This window comes from Bufo bufo, chromosome 11 (assembly GCF_905171765.1).
Source record: "Bufo bufo chromosome 11, aBufBuf1.1, whole genome shotgun sequence".
Lineage (NCBI taxonomy): Eukaryota > Metazoa > Chordata > Amphibia > Anura > Bufonidae > Bufo > Bufo bufo.
Genome location: NC_053399.1, coordinates 99,759,513 through 99,775,412, shown reverse-complemented (window position 1 = coordinate 99,775,412; position 15,900 = coordinate 99,759,513). Strand labels below are relative to the sequence as shown.

General features: G+C 49.8%; 1 protein-coding gene across 1 annotated transcript in view; it reads left to right on the top strand.

Annotated features, from left to right (window-relative positions):
• Window positions 1-15,077, top strand: part of TDRD10 (tudor domain containing 10) — a 37,493-nt gene extending 22,416 nt beyond the window's left edge. The window contains exons 13-20 of the mRNA XM_040411705.1: window positions 6,745-6,898; window positions 6,979-7,018; window positions 7,204-7,258; window positions 13,889-14,036; window positions 14,107-14,252; window positions 14,454-14,608; window positions 14,680-14,747; window positions 14,881-15,077. Of these exons, the coding sequence (XP_040267639.1) occupies window positions 6,745-6,898; window positions 6,979-7,018; window positions 7,204-7,258; window positions 13,889-14,036; window positions 14,107-14,252; window positions 14,454-14,608; window positions 14,680-14,747; window positions 14,881-14,922 (808 nt within the window). The 3' untranslated portion in view covers window positions 14,923-15,077. The remainder of the gene's footprint in view (window positions 1-6,744; window positions 6,899-6,978; window positions 7,019-7,203; window positions 7,259-13,888; window positions 14,037-14,106; window positions 14,253-14,453; window positions 14,609-14,679; window positions 14,748-14,880) is intronic.
• Window positions 15,078-15,900: the final 823 nt, after the last annotated feature.

Below are 15,900 nucleotides of genomic sequence, written 5' to 3'. Positions count from 1 at the left end.
TGTTCCTTGTTAATACCGAGTCTATTGGAAGTGAATAGAGACGGAGACAGAGAGCAGGACAATGTAGCAGCCCTCCTGGGTACTATTCTACAGCCAGATTTTAATTCATTATATAAGATCTCATCATCATATAAAATCGGCAGGCATCCCCTAATCACAGAACAAATTTTATTAAATTGCTTACTGTACATTAGGGAAAAAATCTGAATATTATCCTGCTCTCTGTCTCCATGTGCGAGCAAGGTTTGTGGTATGTTTAGATGTATGGCTGCATTGCGTGTCCATATATTGACAGAACCCTGAAATTGTGGTCACACAGAAGGTATTTGATATCTGGGATTTTGCCAGTTGTAAGACATCAGGTGTGGTATATTTGTGTAGCTGCACTTGTCCGCTTCAGTGTGTAGGGAAGACATCACGGGAATTATGAAGGAGAGTTGGGGAACACCTCAGTGACATCCTAAGAAGGATACCCCTATCTCACGGCACGTGCACGAAGTAACCAATGGCAATCCTAGATCTCTTAAATTCTGTGATTGAAAAGGTGCGTCCATCCCCTAGAGGGGGTGATTTAGATAAAATCATTTTACAAAAAGAATCGGCATGGACGTTTAGACTTAAATGAGTCCGTCAGGTCTCTATGAATCTATATCCTATACTTGTTGTTTGTGACAACATATACCCTGGTTATGTCCTTCTGTATAGATCCATTGTGTGTTTTTACTGTATATTTTTGGTCTATTTGGATTTATTTAATCCTCATGATCTAATTTCCACCTATATTTATCTATTGTGGTCAAGGATAATCATAATGTTTGAGGTATCATATTTTCTCGTGCACGGCATTGGGGGACACAGCACCATGGGTATACGTCCAACTACCACTAGGAGGCACTAGACACAAAGTGTTGGCTCCTCCCAGGTGGGCTATACCCTCTCCACAGACACGAGGCTATTCAGTTTTAGTCTAGTGTCCGTAGGAGGCAGACCTGTCCTGCTTTTTTTGCAGGTCCTGCTGCTTTTTTATTTTTATTCTTTTTTTTTTTTCTTTTTTTTTTTTTTTTTTTTTCTTCTGCTGGTCTTGGTGATCTCCACCGTTATACCTGCTGCAGGCTGGGGCTCCATCGTGTTCCACTTTAGTTAAAGCCCCCCCGCGGGCCCGTACTTCGGTACCATCGCCGGTCACCAAGTCCCCACATACTGCATCCACAGTGGCTTGCCGGCATTCCCACGGTTCCCGTGTTGAGTCTGCCGAAGGGGTGAACCTGCGGCGCCCAAAGATATCGGACGTTGAGTATATTCCCCTGTCCCTGCTCCAGGGTTAGGTTCCCTCCTGTGGCCAGGGGGGTGGGATTCACCTTTGCCGGGGGTCCTGGGAAGCCTTCATCTTACTCCAAGACAACCCCCCCCCCCCCCTTTTTTTTTTTCTTGGTGGGGGGGTTATATTCTTGTTCCCCTCCTTTCTCTCCTCCTTGGCCACACAGTCTTCTCCCCGGCCTTCCCCGCTACTTTAGTCCCCGGCTTCTGCCGGGACTAGGCCTCATCTGCCATGGCCTGTTCCCGGCTCCCAGGTGCTCAGTTTGCCCTGATCCGCCCATCCCCAGGCCTCGCTTTTCCCCCCCTACCTTCCTCACCTAGTTATGTGGGTCCGGGGGGCCCTCGGTCGGCTGCGATTCGCCCTGCCCCGGTAGCTCCATTCCCGGCCGCCTCATAAATCAAGGCCCCGGCTTTTGGGCCTGCTAGGCCGCGATCTTCCCGGCCCCTCCTCCTTGCTTCCCGGGTTTTTCTGACCCCGCCCAGCACTCGGGAGGGGCTATCTCCTCCACCCTTTCCTGGTCTAACGTGGGTTTTCTGTTGGAGGGGGTTGCTTTATTTCTCCTGCAGCTTTCCTGACCACCTCTATAGCTGTTGCAGCACCTCTTTGGGGAACATGGCATCCGGGTCCAGATAAGACGGCCTCTACTGGCTGCTCTGAGGGTCTCCTCTCCCAGCCTCTCCTTGGATCGGCACGTGTTTTTTTTACGTGCGTCCGCTGTTTGCGAAGGCTGCTATGCTGTCAGCCTGTCCCTGCTTATGTGCAGTACCTCTTCCCAGACCCCATTGTGTCCCCTGACAATCCTTTTGTGTAGGTCTTCCCCTGAATGGGCTCCCTCCCTGTCAAAGCCATGGGAACCTTGTCCGACTCTCCCAATCCCTGGCAGAGTCGCTGGACCGATACCTACCCAAATTGCGGCCACCTCTGTCCTCCCTGCAGATGGGGCACGCTCAGATACCGGGTCCGGCAAGGGGTAGCTCACAGTACAACCTCGGGTGGTCTCAACACGGTCCCACCCCTCCTCGGGTCCTCCTCAGGACAGGCCTGAGGCTAGTGACTAATCCTTTCCTGTCACCCCATCCGTTGCCTCTAGGGACACCTCTGCACCGATTCCCTCGTAACAGAGAATCAGGCGGTCTTCCTCCATACAGAAGCCCTCTGGGAGGTCAAGACTAACGTGCACGGAGGAACCTCTCCTACCCAGGGTTGGTATCCCCTCTGGTGGATTTTTGGCCTGCGTTGGTTGATCCCTTTATGGGTTCCAATAGCCTTGTGGTCCTCTTGGGATTCGTGTCTCTTTTCCCATCCTCCCACGTCAAGTACCTGGTATTGAGTGGTTTAGTGCTACGGTTTGCAATTCCGCCGTATGGTCTCCTTCGGGAGGGACCTTTTCCTGTTGTAGAACCTTTCCTCCTTAGGCTGTTTGGAGTACTCTCCTTCTACTCCCATGTCTCTCAGTCCAGTGTGTCCCTGCTGAGATTTCCTGGGCCTGTATCTGGTTCCTTTTTTCCCTGATACTTCATATGCCCATATGTTTTCAGAAGCTCGAGCCTCGTCTCCTGTTTTTGGGACGCAGGTCTCTTCATTCTCTTTTCCTGGCCTTTACCTACAACCCCCTCCTTCTCCAAGGGTTGGCGGTTTCCTCTAGCAGCCTTGGGTTTTCACCTTTCAATAGACCTGCTCCCTTCTCATGTGAGCCTTGCTTTGGCTTCCCTCACTCGTTTCGCTTCCAGTGCTTCCCTGTTTCCTTGCTCCCCTGGCCTGTCGGGGGTTGGCCACAGGTTTTTTCGCTCTTTGGGTCTGAGACAATTTTGAGCGTTAGGTAGTTCCAATGAGTGGTGCTGTCCTAATTTTTTATTTTATTTTTTTCTCCAGCCCTTGGCTGAGCTCTGTGTTCCCCTTTGCCTTCATGCATTTGGGATTTTCTTCCAGGCATTTTTCCTGGGGTGCTGACAGTCTTCACGGCTACTTCCTTGAGGTTTCTTCCTTGTTATGTAACCTTTTGCCCATTCCGTGTTTTTTCCTGTCGGGTCACATGGTTCTCCTGCACCTGTATGCCCAACCGGTGGCATGGCTGTTTCTTTTCCCACCCTCGGGAACTGCTTTGGGACGTGTCCCCCAATGCCATGCACAAGTAAATTGGATTTTTTGTACTCACCGTAAAATCATTGTCTCGTAGTAGGCATTGGGGGACACAGATCCCACCCTATGTTTTTACTTCTGCTTCTCCGGGCTGGTCTCTTGATCTTTCCCGGTACAGGAGTTGTTGGTTCCTTGCTTTTCTTCTCTCTCCTACTGCTTTTGGTACAAACTGAATAGCCTTGTGCCTGTGGAGAGGGTATAGCCCACCTGGGAGGAGCCAACACTTTGTGTCTAGTGCCTCCTAGTGGTAGTTGGACGTATACCCATGGTGCTGTGTCCCCCAATGCTTACTACGAGAAAAGGATTTTACGGGGAGTACAAAAAAATCAAATTTTTGGCCTGTATCTGTCTTTGGCCAAGAATTTCCCATACATTTACTTCCATTGACCTTTATTTACCCACGTACTTGGGCCAATGTTAACGATTGATTTATTAGGTTTCTTGTTATTATATATTAACCCCGAACAGTGTTGTTATCTTGTGGACATTGTATGTGTTGCCATGGTGCGGGGATGCAGGTATTAGGTTCGTCTCGCATCTATTTACTACTTTTTGCAGCCAGCGTCCTAGATAACGCGAGACCTGCGATTACGGGCCCGACAGAGTCCTCGCGCATGCGCTTTGCTTCCCAGGATTCTCGTGAGAACTCGGGCGTGTATCATGACGTCATGCGCTCGACATCTGATACGCGCATGCGCAGTTACAACATGAGGACTCGGTCGCATCAGGTGAGTGGGTATTTAAACCGGTGGCGGTAATCTATGCGCGCAGCAGGTCATCACATTGGCCATTACCGCCACAGCCATTGTGCTACTTGTTTTCTCCCCTGATGAACCTTCGTATTGAAGCTGGGGAAACGCGTCGGGAGATTTTGAATTTGGGACACCCATTGGATTTTCTGATCGTTGTTTATTAGGCATCCTAGTATGGGATACTCCAGGCAGGGACTCTAATTCTATGGGCAACGTTTATAAGTCGGATAGTTCTCCCACCCGGGGGTGCTGTCCTGCTGTAGGTAGGGATAGTATAGGCTGTTAGGGATAGCCATCCCATTTTGTGCACCGCAATTTGTCTTCATCATATCCTTGCTGGGTCATTTCGATTTACCACCATTTGACATCTATCAAGAATTGTTGATCTAATCTTGGACGTATTATTCTCCATACCATCCCACCTATGATCTACGGTATCGTGAGTAACCGCATAGCGCTAACCCTTCACTTGTTTTACCTCTAATCACTAGATTAAAGATCCAGTGGGTTATCTGTCCTAATATTCATACTATCTATTTTGTTTATATATTTGTCTATACCTTGGTGGGTCTTATTTTAACTTTTAAATTAAAAGTGACGTTTTAAAGGGTACATTCACTAGCTTCAGTGATATGTTTACCTACCCTACCTTATCTATACACGCAGTGATTTCGGTTGGATTATCAGTAACGGAAGCCTTTTTGCGGAACCCTGCCGGATCCAGCAATAACTCGTGTGAAAGTAGCCTAACATGAGAACTGAGCTATAATGAGTGTTTTATAATGTCAGAGATGAGGAGCCGTCAGCTCCCCAACTGATGGAAAATCCACAGGCTGCTACTACTTTATCTCGGCTCTGCACAGAAAAAAGGATTCCATATTTTTAATAAAGACCAATTTAAAAAATAATTTTAGCTCAAAATAAGTACAAAGCAATAATAAAAAATGCCTTTAAAGGGATTCTTTCACCCCTGTCAGCTAAACATATGCTGATGTTCAGGGCCTCATCAGGATTCCTAATGTGGGCTTATTTAGCTAAAAAACAGTTTTTACTAACCTGTCAGTCAATCAAATAAGGTGCCCAAGGGGATGTGAAGCGATGCCAGGTGCCGGCTGCACCCGCCGGCGTTCGTGCCCAGCGCCGCCTTTCCGGACTTCTGCGCCGCCTCCTAATCCTTGTGCCGCCTCTCGCTCATATGTTTAGCTGACAGGGGTAAAAACTGGTGACAGAATCCCTTTAAATCCACAGTTGCGTCTGTTATGTGCCGTAAGTGTCAAGTGTGGTGGGTCAGAATAGAGAATGTCATCTACAACGGTCATGGCACAGAGGCCGGTCGTACTTCATATAGGCCCCTGCATGGAGGCTTGATGTGCTGGACTAGGGGGTTATCGGTCTGATACCCCAGTGTAAGATCTACGATTATTATTGGGATTTCTGGATGATTTGGTGCTGAATTGTTCAGAATACCATTGAGGGAGGAGAAGATGCTGGAACCTAAGTAAATACATCGTAGCCATGGTTTTCTGTGCATTTGTGCTCATATAATAAAAGATGGAAGGACCCCCGTCCACCTTCAATGACCGTGCTGATTTAATATTTTACAATATGATTGCGATCAGACTAAACCGATATGAGGCATTCAAAGCTTTGTGGGACCTATGGAGGAGGCACACCCAAAAAACACCTCCATCATGGCTAGATATATTTTTAAGCCAAGACCAGAAACGAGGCCGATGAAAATAGAAGAGCAGTCTTAGGCCTCATGCACACGAACGTTGTGTGTTTTGCGGTCCGCAAATTGCAGATCTGGAAAACACGGATGGCATCCGTGTGCATTCCGCAATTCGCAGAACGGCGCGCACAGCCATTAATATAACTGCCTATTCTTGTCTGCAAAATGGACAAGAATGGGACAGGTTTTATTTTCGGATGCGGACCAAAAGAACGGTCGTGTGCATGAGGCCTTAGTTTTGGGAAATCTCAGATACTCCTCCCTCTGACTCTCAATCTTGGACTGTTGTCAGAATTAGGTGAGATTTAGCATTCTCCCTACAAGCTTGGACAATACCTGACACTAGGAAAGTTTATTACTTTAATTTTGTTTTATTTATTTTTATCCTTATGTTTCTATGTGGCAGATATATATATGATTTTATATCTTTATTACTGCTGTAACAAATGTGAAGCTGCTGCATATTTGTTGGATGTATAACTTAAATAAATAAAGTAATGTTCAAAAAATAATCTAAAAATCCCCAGTAATTAATTTTTCAGAGAGCAGCTCCTCACTCACATGTGAAGGGTAATTCTGATGTGGTCATCGGACACGTTTCCCAGAAGCCTCAGCTAGAGGGCCCCATAGACGCTGTTCTGTGTCTCCTGCGCAGCCTGTATATTGTGCACTCAGGCACTGGATCTAAACATTGTAACAATATGTACAAAGAAAACCATGTAGAATAGTGATGGCCTCAGCATAATGGGAGAACCCTTATTGCTACTACATTACGGTGTTAATAGATTTGCTTTCTGTTGTAGACTAGGCATTGTGGAGGTGAATACATCTGATGATGTGATGCGGGCAGTGAGTCACCTTAATGGCACCATGTTTAAAGGCTCTCGTCTGCGCCTAGCTTCAGTGACCAGTAGCAGAAGACTGTCTGAGAATGCAACGAGTCCTCCTCCTGGGCCGGTAACATCTTCCACCTGCCCCTCAGTTATTTATGCCATTGAGTTTATGGGACAAATCTATTAGTCTGTCTGTTGTTACAGGCCCTGGACGGCACACTAAACTACGAGGACTGTAAAGCAGGTAGGTCTGAGGCTCTGTGTGGTCGCCCTGAATACTGTGTGTACACCCAGGGATATATGGATATATTGCTGTTGATCCTCCTATAAGCAAACAGTGCCTCCCCTCCCCCAACAATCCCTGAAAAGAGCTTTCTGAAAAACACTGGTTTAAACCATTAACAGGGATTTGTCTGTTGTGTTCATCAGTGAAAGAAAATGTCGTGACTGCCAAGAACCTGCTTTTAATTCCTGTGGAGATGAGGTGCGTCTATTTTTATAGGCATATATATACAGTAGTGTTAAAAAAAAAAAAATAGCATTAACATCATTAACCTGATAAATCACTGTTTTTGGTAGAAGAGATATTTCTACATAGCAAATAATTTACCTGTAAGTGGAGTAAAGTAATTAAAAAAAAAAAAAAACTGCCCCAAAAAATCGAGACATGCTGACGCTCATTCTGAGTAATAGATAAAACAGCCCCAACAATCAGGACAGGCTGCCGCTCATTCTGAGTAACTGAATCATTAATGGAAAGACACATAAAATAATAACATTGAGGACTTAAACTGGTGCAGTCATTGATGCTGTGGATTATCAGGGGTTAATTCTGACCCTTAGTTAAGGAGGCGGCAGATGTTGCACATGTTGGCTATAATGCCTTTCCTTCTGTAGTACTGGGGGAAATGGGTCGGTCCAGACTTTGTTCTGATGAAGAACTTTGTTTAAAAAGTGGATTGAAGAGGGAAAAACATAGAGAAGTGCAGCGAATTATTACCAAAACCTTAAAGACGCGGAAGGAGGCGGGAACTACAGATCGAATGGATGGAAGAATAGCCAAAATGGCCAAGTCTCAGCCAATGATCCCCCTCCAGAAAGATGAGAGAAGATCTGAAGTCACCAGTGATTCCTGCGACAGTCAGAAGACAATGAAGTGAAGCCAAGTCACCAGCAAGAACTTCCTGCAAAATCCCCCCAAAAGAGACATTTCCTGAATGGTTACAATTTGTCCAGGAACACGGTGATTGGCCCAAAGAGAGATGGCACAGCATTTTGTGACCTGATGAAAGCAGTGGCCACAGACACTAGGTCAGGAGTCCACCGAATTCAAGCCACAGTACACTATGAAGACAGTAATACGGGGGGGGGGGGGGGGGTCAGGAAATGAGGTTGTCTCTCAGACCATGGGGTTAGCAATCGGTGTGAATATATCAGAATACTGGAGAGGTTCATGCTGCCCTGTGCTGAAGAAGAAACGACCCTGAAATGGGCAACAATGACCCAGAACTCACCAGTGAGAGAACGGCATCCTGGTTACCGACAAATAGGACTGAGGTAATGGAGGGGCCGCCCAATCATCAAAAATGTGGTTTACTAGGTAAAAGCCCCAAAATGGAATGGAATCGTCCAGGACCGGAGACCTGTTCAGTGGGGCCAGAAGCACCGACGTCAAGCAGTTCTCAGAAACGTTGGCTCTGCCACCAAATATCAGTTCAGTCATCCAGAGGAAAGTGAAAGCTCAGACAGGTTTTCGGTTTATACTTTACATTTCTCGCACATTCCATTGGGGGACACAGACCATGGGGTATAGCTTAGGCCACCACTAGGAGGAGACACTATGCAAATAAGAAAAAACAGCTCCTCCTCCACTGGCTATACCCCCATGCTCCAACAGGAGGACCTCAGTTTTTAGCTTAGTGTCGGATAAGGAGGTGACACCCCCGGCACTCGCTCCCTGGTCTCTCAGTGGAGCGAGCGCCGGGGTCGAATGGACGTCCCCGGCTACCTCCCTTTCCCCCCAGAAGATAAGTGGAACCGGGCTCGACCTGCAGCTCCGGTGGCCTTCCAAATCCAGGGTCACCTACTCCTTCCCTCTACCCAGATCACTGCCACTCCTTGTGCCAGATGACTGAAGAGGTGTACCCCGCTGGTCCGGAACAGAGGGTGAAGACTGCAGCACGCAGATAAGTACTTATGCTCCTGCAACTACCAAGTCTCGCGCGCCGCCATGGCCTTTATGGAACGCATGGCGGCCACGGATCCTGTGGTTAGCACCGCTCCACCTCCCAGTGCCCCCCACAGAGGACGCTCAACCGTTAAGAGGGAACGTACGCAGCAGCATCCCTCCTCGGATGACTCTGCTTCTCGCTTGGAGGCGTGTTCAGCCTCTTCTCCTCGCAGGGACTACAGGTCTGAAGGGGAAAGGTCCGGCTTGGACGAGGACACGGAGCCGGAACCCTCGCAGGGAGGTCTGGTTGAAGGTCTGGGATGCCGACGCTTCCTCCAAGCGTTCCCTCACTAGCCTCCCCTTTTGCGGGCTCCAGACTCTTCGGTGCTAAACTGGATGAGATTATCTCTGACGCTACGGGAGCAAGAGTACACACCTGCCCCAATCCAGATCCAAGTGCGCCTTCAGAGCTCGGCCCTCTGGCCCTAGAAACCAGTCCTTTCGGTGCTTCTCCTCCAGGTCTGCGACAGCCCCCTCCTCGTCTGCGACAGCCCCCTCCTCGGCAGCTCTCAGGACTCCTGCAAGAAGCCTTCCTTTAAGCCCCAACCTTCCAGGCGCCCGCGGGCACAATTCCAGGGGAGTTCTGCCCGCCCCGCGGCGCCCAAGCAGTCCTCCGTTTGAAGGGACGCCCCCACCGCTTGCGGTGGGGGGCCGTCTGCTCTCCTTTCAGCATGTCTGGAGAGCTCACGTTCAAGATGCCTAGGCCCTAGAAACCTCGGCCCTTTTACAAGCTGTCTCTTCCCTTCTGGACCGGGGAGTAGTTGCCCCAGTTCCTCTGGAGGAACAGGGCGCAGGGTTCTACTAAAATCTCTTTGTAGTACCGAAGAAGGAGGGATCAGTGCGTCCGGTCCTAGACCTGAAGCTATAAACACGTCCCTGCGGGTGCAGAGGTTCCAGATGGAATCCCTCTGCTCCGTTATTGCTTCTCTTCTTCCAGGGGAGCTCCTACCGTCGGTGGACATCCGGGACGCCTATGTACATGTCCCTATCGCAGAATTTTACCACAGATTTCTGCGCTTCGCCATTGGCGGCCGCCATTATCAGTTCATCGCCCTTCCCTTTGGGCTGGCGATAGCCCCGCAGGTATTCACAAAGATCTTGGCGCCTCTCATGGCACTTCTACGTACCAGGGGCATATCTCTGTTGCCCTACCTGGACGACATACTGATAAAGGCTCCCTGTCGTCCCCAGGCCGAAGACAGCGTCAGGATCACTGTTCAGACTCTGCAACAGTTCGGCTGGCTGATCAACTTCCCGAAGTCCTCTCTCCAACCTTCCCAGAGGGTGACCTTCCTGGGGATGATTATGGACACCACTGCAGCCCGTGTATTCCTTCCGGATTACAAGTTCTCTCGGATTCTGGAGTCGGTGTCTCGCCTTCTGCATTCCCCGTGTCTCTCCATCCGGGAGTGCATGCAGGTGCTGGGGCTTATGGTGGCCCCTTTGCCCAGTTTGACACTCTGCTTCTGCAGCAGGAATCCTGTCCTTCCGGGACAGAACATCGCGGGGTCTGTACTCTCGAATCCGCCTTACTCCTCGGGTTCGCATGGAACTCCCGTGGTGGCTGTCCCCTCAGAATCTGACTTCGGGGAGATCCTTCCTCCCAATCTCCTGGACAGTCGTCACCACCGACGCCAGTCTCCTGGGTTGGGGTGGCGTTCTCCGGGCTCGGACGGTTCAGGGGGTGTGGTCAGAGGCGGAAGCCCGCCTTCTGATCAACATACTGGAGTTTAGAGCAATCTTCCTCTCTGTCTCATTGGACCCCTCTCCTAGCGGGTCTCCCGGTAAGGGTCCATTCGGACAATGCCACAGCCGTAGCCTACATCAATCATCAGGGCGGGACCCGCAGCCGGACGGTGATGCAGGAGGTGAAAAGGATTCTCCAGTGGGCGAGGCTCACGTTCCAATGTTGTCTGCAGTGTACATCCCAGGGGTCGAAAACTGGACGGCAGACTTTCTCAGCCGCAACAGGGTGGATCCGGGAGAGTGGTCTCTGCATCCGGACGTATTCGAGGACGTCTGTCGCGCTGGGGCCGCCCGGACGTGGACTTGATGGCGTCCAGGCTCAACAACAAGGTTCCCACATTCCTGGCCCGAGCTCGGGATCCGGGGGCGTACGGAGTGGACACTCTGGTGTCTCCGTGGCAAGACTTCGCCCTCCTCTATGTCTTCCCACCACTGCTTCTACTCCCAAAGGTTCTTCGCAGGGTCGCGGCAGAAGGAATTCTGACCATCCTCATCGCCCCCGATTGGCCTCGCCGCGCCTGGTTCTCAGAGGTCACTTGGATGCTGGCAGATGTTCCGTGGCCTCTTCCTCTTAGGGAGGACCTGCTGTCTCAAGGACCGCTCTTCCACCAGAATTTACAGCCACTTTGTTTAACGGCGTGGCTGTTGAGACCACCATCTTGAAGAAGAGGGGCTTCTCGGACTCGTGAAGACCATGATCAAAGCCAGGAAACCAGCTTCCTCCCGGATATACTATCGTACCTGAAAGGCCTTTCTTGCCTTTTGCGAGAAGATAGGCGTTTTCCTCCTTCGTTCCGGTGGTCCTCTCCTTTTTCCAGTCGGGCCTTGAGATGGGCATGTCCCTGAGCTCTTTGAAGGGTCAGGTCTCCGCTCTGGCCATTTTCTTTCAGAGGTCTCTGGCTCTGCTCGGTCTGGTGAGGACCTTCCTAAAGGGGGTGGCGCATTCGCTCCCTCCGTATGTCCCTCCCCTGGGATCTGAACCTGGTTCGGTCTTCCCTCCAAGCGGCTCCTTTTGAGCCCCTGAGGGACATTTCCCTGAGTCTTCTCACCTGGAAGGTGGTCTTTTTGGTGGCCATCACCTTTATTAGGAGGGTATCGGAGCTGGCCGCCCTTTCCTCTAAGGAGCCCTTTTTGGTCTTCCACAAGGATAAGGTGGTTCTGCGCCCAGTCCCTTTTTTGCCCAAAGTGGTCTCCGCCTTCCACCTTAATGAGGACATAGTCCTGCCCTCCTTTTGTCCCGCCCCGGCGAACCCCAAGGAGCGCGCTCTCCATTCTCTAGATGTTGTCCGTGCTTTGCGGGTGTACCTGTCGGTTACTACCCGATTACGCCGCTCTGACTCCCTTTTTGTGGTTCCCGAGGGGCCTCGTAAGGGTCTGGCGGCCTCCAAGGTCACTGTGGCTCGGTGGATTCGGTCGGCTATTGCCATGGCCTATCTGTCCCGGGGTAAGGTTCCCCCAGCGGGGGTTACCGCGCACTCTACCAGGGGCCTCCTGGGCTAGGCGCAATCGAGCCTCTACATCACAACTTTGTAAGGCGTCCACCTGGTCGTCCTTACATACCTTTTAGAAAGTTCTACCATCTGCACTCTGTGGCTTCGACTGATGCTGCCCTCGGGCGCAAGGTATTGCAGGCTGTGGTTCCTGTTTAACCGCTGGACGTTTTCCCTCTGGAGGTGCTGGTCTCCCACCCCATGGACTGCTCTAGGACGTCCCATGGTCTGTGTCCCCCAATGGAATGGGCGAGAAAAGGAGATTATTTTTTTGGTGAAACTCACCTGTAAAATCTTTTTCTCGTCTTTTCCATTGGGGGACACAGCTCCCACCCATTCTTGTCTGTTGCAGGAAGGGTTGGTTCTATTCTAGTGGGACCTTATGGTTAACGGCCCGATGGCGGTGTTCCTTGGTTCTGTTTTTCCTGGTTAATATTTTGTTTTTGGTCTCCTTCTCCTACTGCTTTTTCCCCCCCCTAGCTCCTCCTGTTGGAGCATGGGGGTATAGCCAGTGGAGGAGGAGCTGCTTTTTCATATTTGCATAGTGTCTCCTCCTAATAATGGCCTAAGCTATACCCATGGTCTGTGTCCCCCAATGGAAAAGATGAGAAAAAGATCTTACAGGTGAGTTTCACAAAAAAATCTCCTTCTTTTTTTCAGTTTTTTGAGAAATTCTGGCACTATTTTTTTTTGAACAATCTAATATTCCATTTTCTTCACTTTCTCTAAAGGATTAATTACCTGGAGGAACGTAGTTATTGTGATATGGAATTGAATGCGGAAGATTCCCAGTGCATTTCTAGAAATAACTTAAAGGGACACTGACAGGCCCAATAAGCATAATTAGCTATATATATATATATATATATATATATAATCTCTATGCACAGGTCTTGTATTGTGTATTAAAAACATATAAGTCTAACTCCTGTCCACCTTATGAACACTGCAAACTGATGTTTTATAACCTGATGTAATCGGTCTTCTTTCTGCCCAAGGGGTGGCGTTTCAGCTTCACTTCTGCCCAGCCAGCCGCGCCCCAACTGCCGTTTTGAAGCGCCGCCCAGCTCATCAATATTCACTTCGCTGGGCGACTTTTGCTGTCCCCGACGTTCCGAGATGCCACGCATGGCTAATAGAAAGCTATGGGCATCGGACTCATTTTCAGCTTCTGCGCATGCGCCCGGCACCCATAGCTTTCTATTGGGCATGCGCCGGATCTCGGAACGTCGGGGACAGCAAAAGTCGCCCAGCGAAGTGAATATTGATGAGCTGGGCGGCGCTTCAAAACGGCAGTTGGGGCGCGGCTGGCTGGGCAGAAGTGAAGCTGAAACGCCACCCCTTGGGCAGAAAGAAGACCGATTACATCAGGTTATAAAACATCAGTTTGCAGTGTTCATAAGGTGGACAGGAGTTAGACGCTCCTGTATTTACTGTATCTACATGGTTACTGTCGTTCAGGGGACTTCAATACTAACGGGTATTAATGTCACATCTGGTAATGACATTTGTGCAGCGCCCCCCTGATGGACAGTAATATGGTGGTTATCCAGACGGCACCATCGTCAGTCTGGTCCCATTATAAGAACTACACCGTTGCAGAGAACTTATTTTCTGGCTGTGCAGTAATCAGATTTTTGGGACACAGGGGGTCTTTCCTGGCCGCCATGCTTAAAGGATGTTTCCAGGACTTGAGCTGGCTTGCAGGCATAATGAATACAAGAGGAGAATTGAGTTTACTAGTGACCAACACTTACCTTTGCTCCCAGTACTTCTGGGCTGTGCCCGTCAGAGAGGTAGGTGATGACATCACTAATAGTCTTGCATTGTAAAGTATGGAAGGTGTCATATACTGTATCCTCACAGGAAACCTACAACACCCTATCTGACATCTGCACGAGGCTGGTGCAGGCAGAACCACAGCTGCCGTGTGTGACCAAGGATGACGTGCGCAGAGGGACCCGATGTCTGGCGCAGTGCGTCCTAGCGGAGGAGGACGGGACTTGGAGCAGGTTGGTGTCCGTGTCCTGTCAGGTCACAGGGTGTTAGATAACAATGGTAGTTTAGTATGTTCTTGGAGAGTGGGAGGAAGCGGGGAACAGAAAGTGCATTGTCCCGTGCCGGGATTAATATGGTGCCCATAGTTTGACGGTGGCCGAGCCTGTGCAGTATCCTAACCACTTCTCCTGTGAAATCCATCATTGCCCGCACAGATGTTGGGTGGCTGACGTGGCTGGTGACGCTGCAGTCGTCTTCTTTCTGGACTATGGTGTGACGGATGTCATCCCCATCAACAGCCTGCGGACCCTGGATGACGACCAGTACTGGAGCGCTCCTCCAATGGCTCAGCCATTTCTCTTACGGCAAGGTATCGGTATGGAAAAGCGACCCGCACCCGGCCTCCAAATGTAGCTGACAACTTCCTTCTTCTCTTTGAAGGGCCTGAGGTTTCAAGGTTAATAGGAACTGTCTTAAGGGGCCGAACCAGTGGCTCTTGCTCCAGAGAGGTGAGTGTGTGCTCAGTTATGTTCTGCTGGCTGAAGTCTTCCCCTACTACAACTCTCAGCCGCCATTCTTCAGTGTGCAGCCATGTTATATTGATGTCGGGAGCACTTACCTCTTTCTGTGTTCATCTGACAGCAACACATTCAGAAGTTCTGCACTTACCCGAATGAAGACTGAACTTAAGAGGGAGTCTGCCCCTGGATGCCTCGTTCTTTGTTACTGTGGCATTACACGCAGCGAATAGTCACCTTGTGCCCTGAGTAGTAGTTTATCAGGAAGACGGAGGAGTCTTAAGGTGACTGACGTTTAGTTCTAGGTTAACTTTTTTTTATGTTCCATTGATATTTGCACATTCCTGATCTGTTCATGTAATAAACAGACTTATCTGCACTGACGACGTCCTCATCACTGACTTTTCAGAAGGAAACATCAGTGGCGGTCTGTCAGGTAGGATCTCCACCGATTCCTGGCAGAACGGGGCAGTGGCGCTCACTATAACCCGCACCATGTAAATGAATGGGCACTTTACATATGGAGTGTAGCGGCACCGCACAGGTTGGCACAGTACCACCACAATCCTGTACTGGGACAGGGAACAATCTGGACCGCCCCACTCATCTTAAATGGTTGCTAGTAATGGTGTCACGGAGAGAAGAGGGACCCTCTCTGAACCCACGCATGTTAGACCTTATGACACAAGCCGGTGTAGCATGGCCGCCAGCACCACAAAGGAAAATATTTACCCCCAGGCCTGTCTGCTTTTGTACCTTGTTTCAGTGACTACATGCTCGGGCACCGCATCGTCAGGATTGGTGTTAACCCCCAGAATCCCTACATATTAGACATCACCATAGGAAAGGTTATCATCTTCTAGGACTGGTCTGTCTGCAGTGTGGCGAGGAGTGACGCTGCACTCAGCGAGATCAGATCATTGTAGTGTAAATCCTCAGAGGATAGCCGGCTGGAGCTTGTATTCTGCTTGGAGGGGGATGATACGTGACATCTTCATCTTCAGACAGCAGTCCTGGGAATGTCCTCACTCGCTGCCTTTAGGAATGAGTCATGCACCAGAGGTTACACGACACACTAGGCTTTCATTTTTTATGTGATAGAAGGAACTTCCAGTCCACGTCAAAATCCATGAGTTACCAGGGG